The 1,125-nt window shown below is 40.3% G+C and overlaps 1 protein-coding gene across 1 annotated transcript; it reads left to right on the forward strand.

The window, feature by feature from the left end:
• Positions 1 to 270: 270 nt before the first annotated feature.
• On the forward strand, positions 271 to 1,125 carry LOC113763176 (uncharacterized protein At1g66480-like). Its single transcript, XM_027306915.1, has one exon. It carries the CDS (start codon positions 324 to 326, stop codon positions 804 to 806), a length of 483 nt encoding a protein of 160 aa, XP_027162716.1. The 5' UTR covers positions 271 to 323; the 3' UTR covers positions 807 to 1,125.

Below are 1,125 nucleotides of genomic sequence, written 5' to 3' on the forward strand. Positions count from 1 at the left end.
TAGCACTTTACATCCAATTTCCAAAGGAGAATTGATCACGCCTCCCGAGTATAGGCGGCCACTAATTCGTTAGATAAGGGAAACATATCAAAAGTGACAGCAGACAAGTAGTTTGCTTTGGTCCAAATGGAATTTTTGTTTCCCACTTCATAATCAAAATCATTACGGTTAAGTGGGACGGAATCTTTAATAAAGTTGCACATATTCACATCTTCTTAATCCATCATCACCATATATGTAATGTAACTACCCCCCGGAGGGAACTTAACTCTGAGTGGGATAATTATTTAGTGAGATTCATTGGTTCATAAATTTTAAGAGAAATGGGCAACAATATTACAGGAGCAGGAGGAAGAAAGAAGGCAAAGGTAATGAAGATTTCCGGTGAAACCTTCAAACTGAAAACACCTGTATTAGCTTTCGATGTGGTTAAGGACTACCCGGGTCATGTTTTGTTGGAATCAGAAGCAGTAAAGCGACATGGGATCAGAGCAAAGCCATTGGAGCCTCAAGAAGAGTTGAAGCCCAAGAAGATATATTTTCTTGTGGAATTGCCAAAGCTGCCCGAAGAAAGAGCGCCAAGGAGAGCAAGGTCTGCTGTTCACATGAGCGCTAAGGACCGGCTCGAGTGCCTGATGTTGTCAAGAAGATCAGGCTCTGATGTTTCGGTTCAGAGACAAAATCCAGCAGGGCCTGTTCAGGTTAAGATGAGGTTGCCCAGAACCCAAGTAGAGAAGTTGGTAGGAGAAAGCAGAGATGAAACAGAGCTTGCTGAAAGAATTGTGGATCTTTGCATGAAGAATTAATTCTTCTGATCAGGAAATAAGTAGTCCTAATTCCATTACCCCGTTTAATGGAAGAAACCCCAAAGTTTGGTTGCCTTGGTGTACAGAGAGATTCACGAGACATGAAGGATTAAGTTGTTCATTTGTTTTTGGGTAAGTTTTAAGCAAATCCTTTAAATTTGTGTTTACTTCTTGATTGGTTTTGCTCAGACATATGTTAGCTTGTTTGATAGTAGTTTTGATAAAAACCTTCGAGCCTTCCTATTGCAAAAGGACTGTAGTCTTCGAAGATTTACCACCTATTGTCTTGACAAATTACGGCTTGGCAGATTTCATATTA

The sequence above is a fragment of the Coffea eugenioides genome, chromosome 2 (assembly GCF_003713205.1).
Source record: "Coffea eugenioides isolate CCC68of chromosome 2, Ceug_1.0, whole genome shotgun sequence".
Classification (NCBI taxonomy): domain Eukaryota; kingdom Viridiplantae; phylum Streptophyta; class Magnoliopsida; order Gentianales; family Rubiaceae; genus Coffea; species Coffea eugenioides.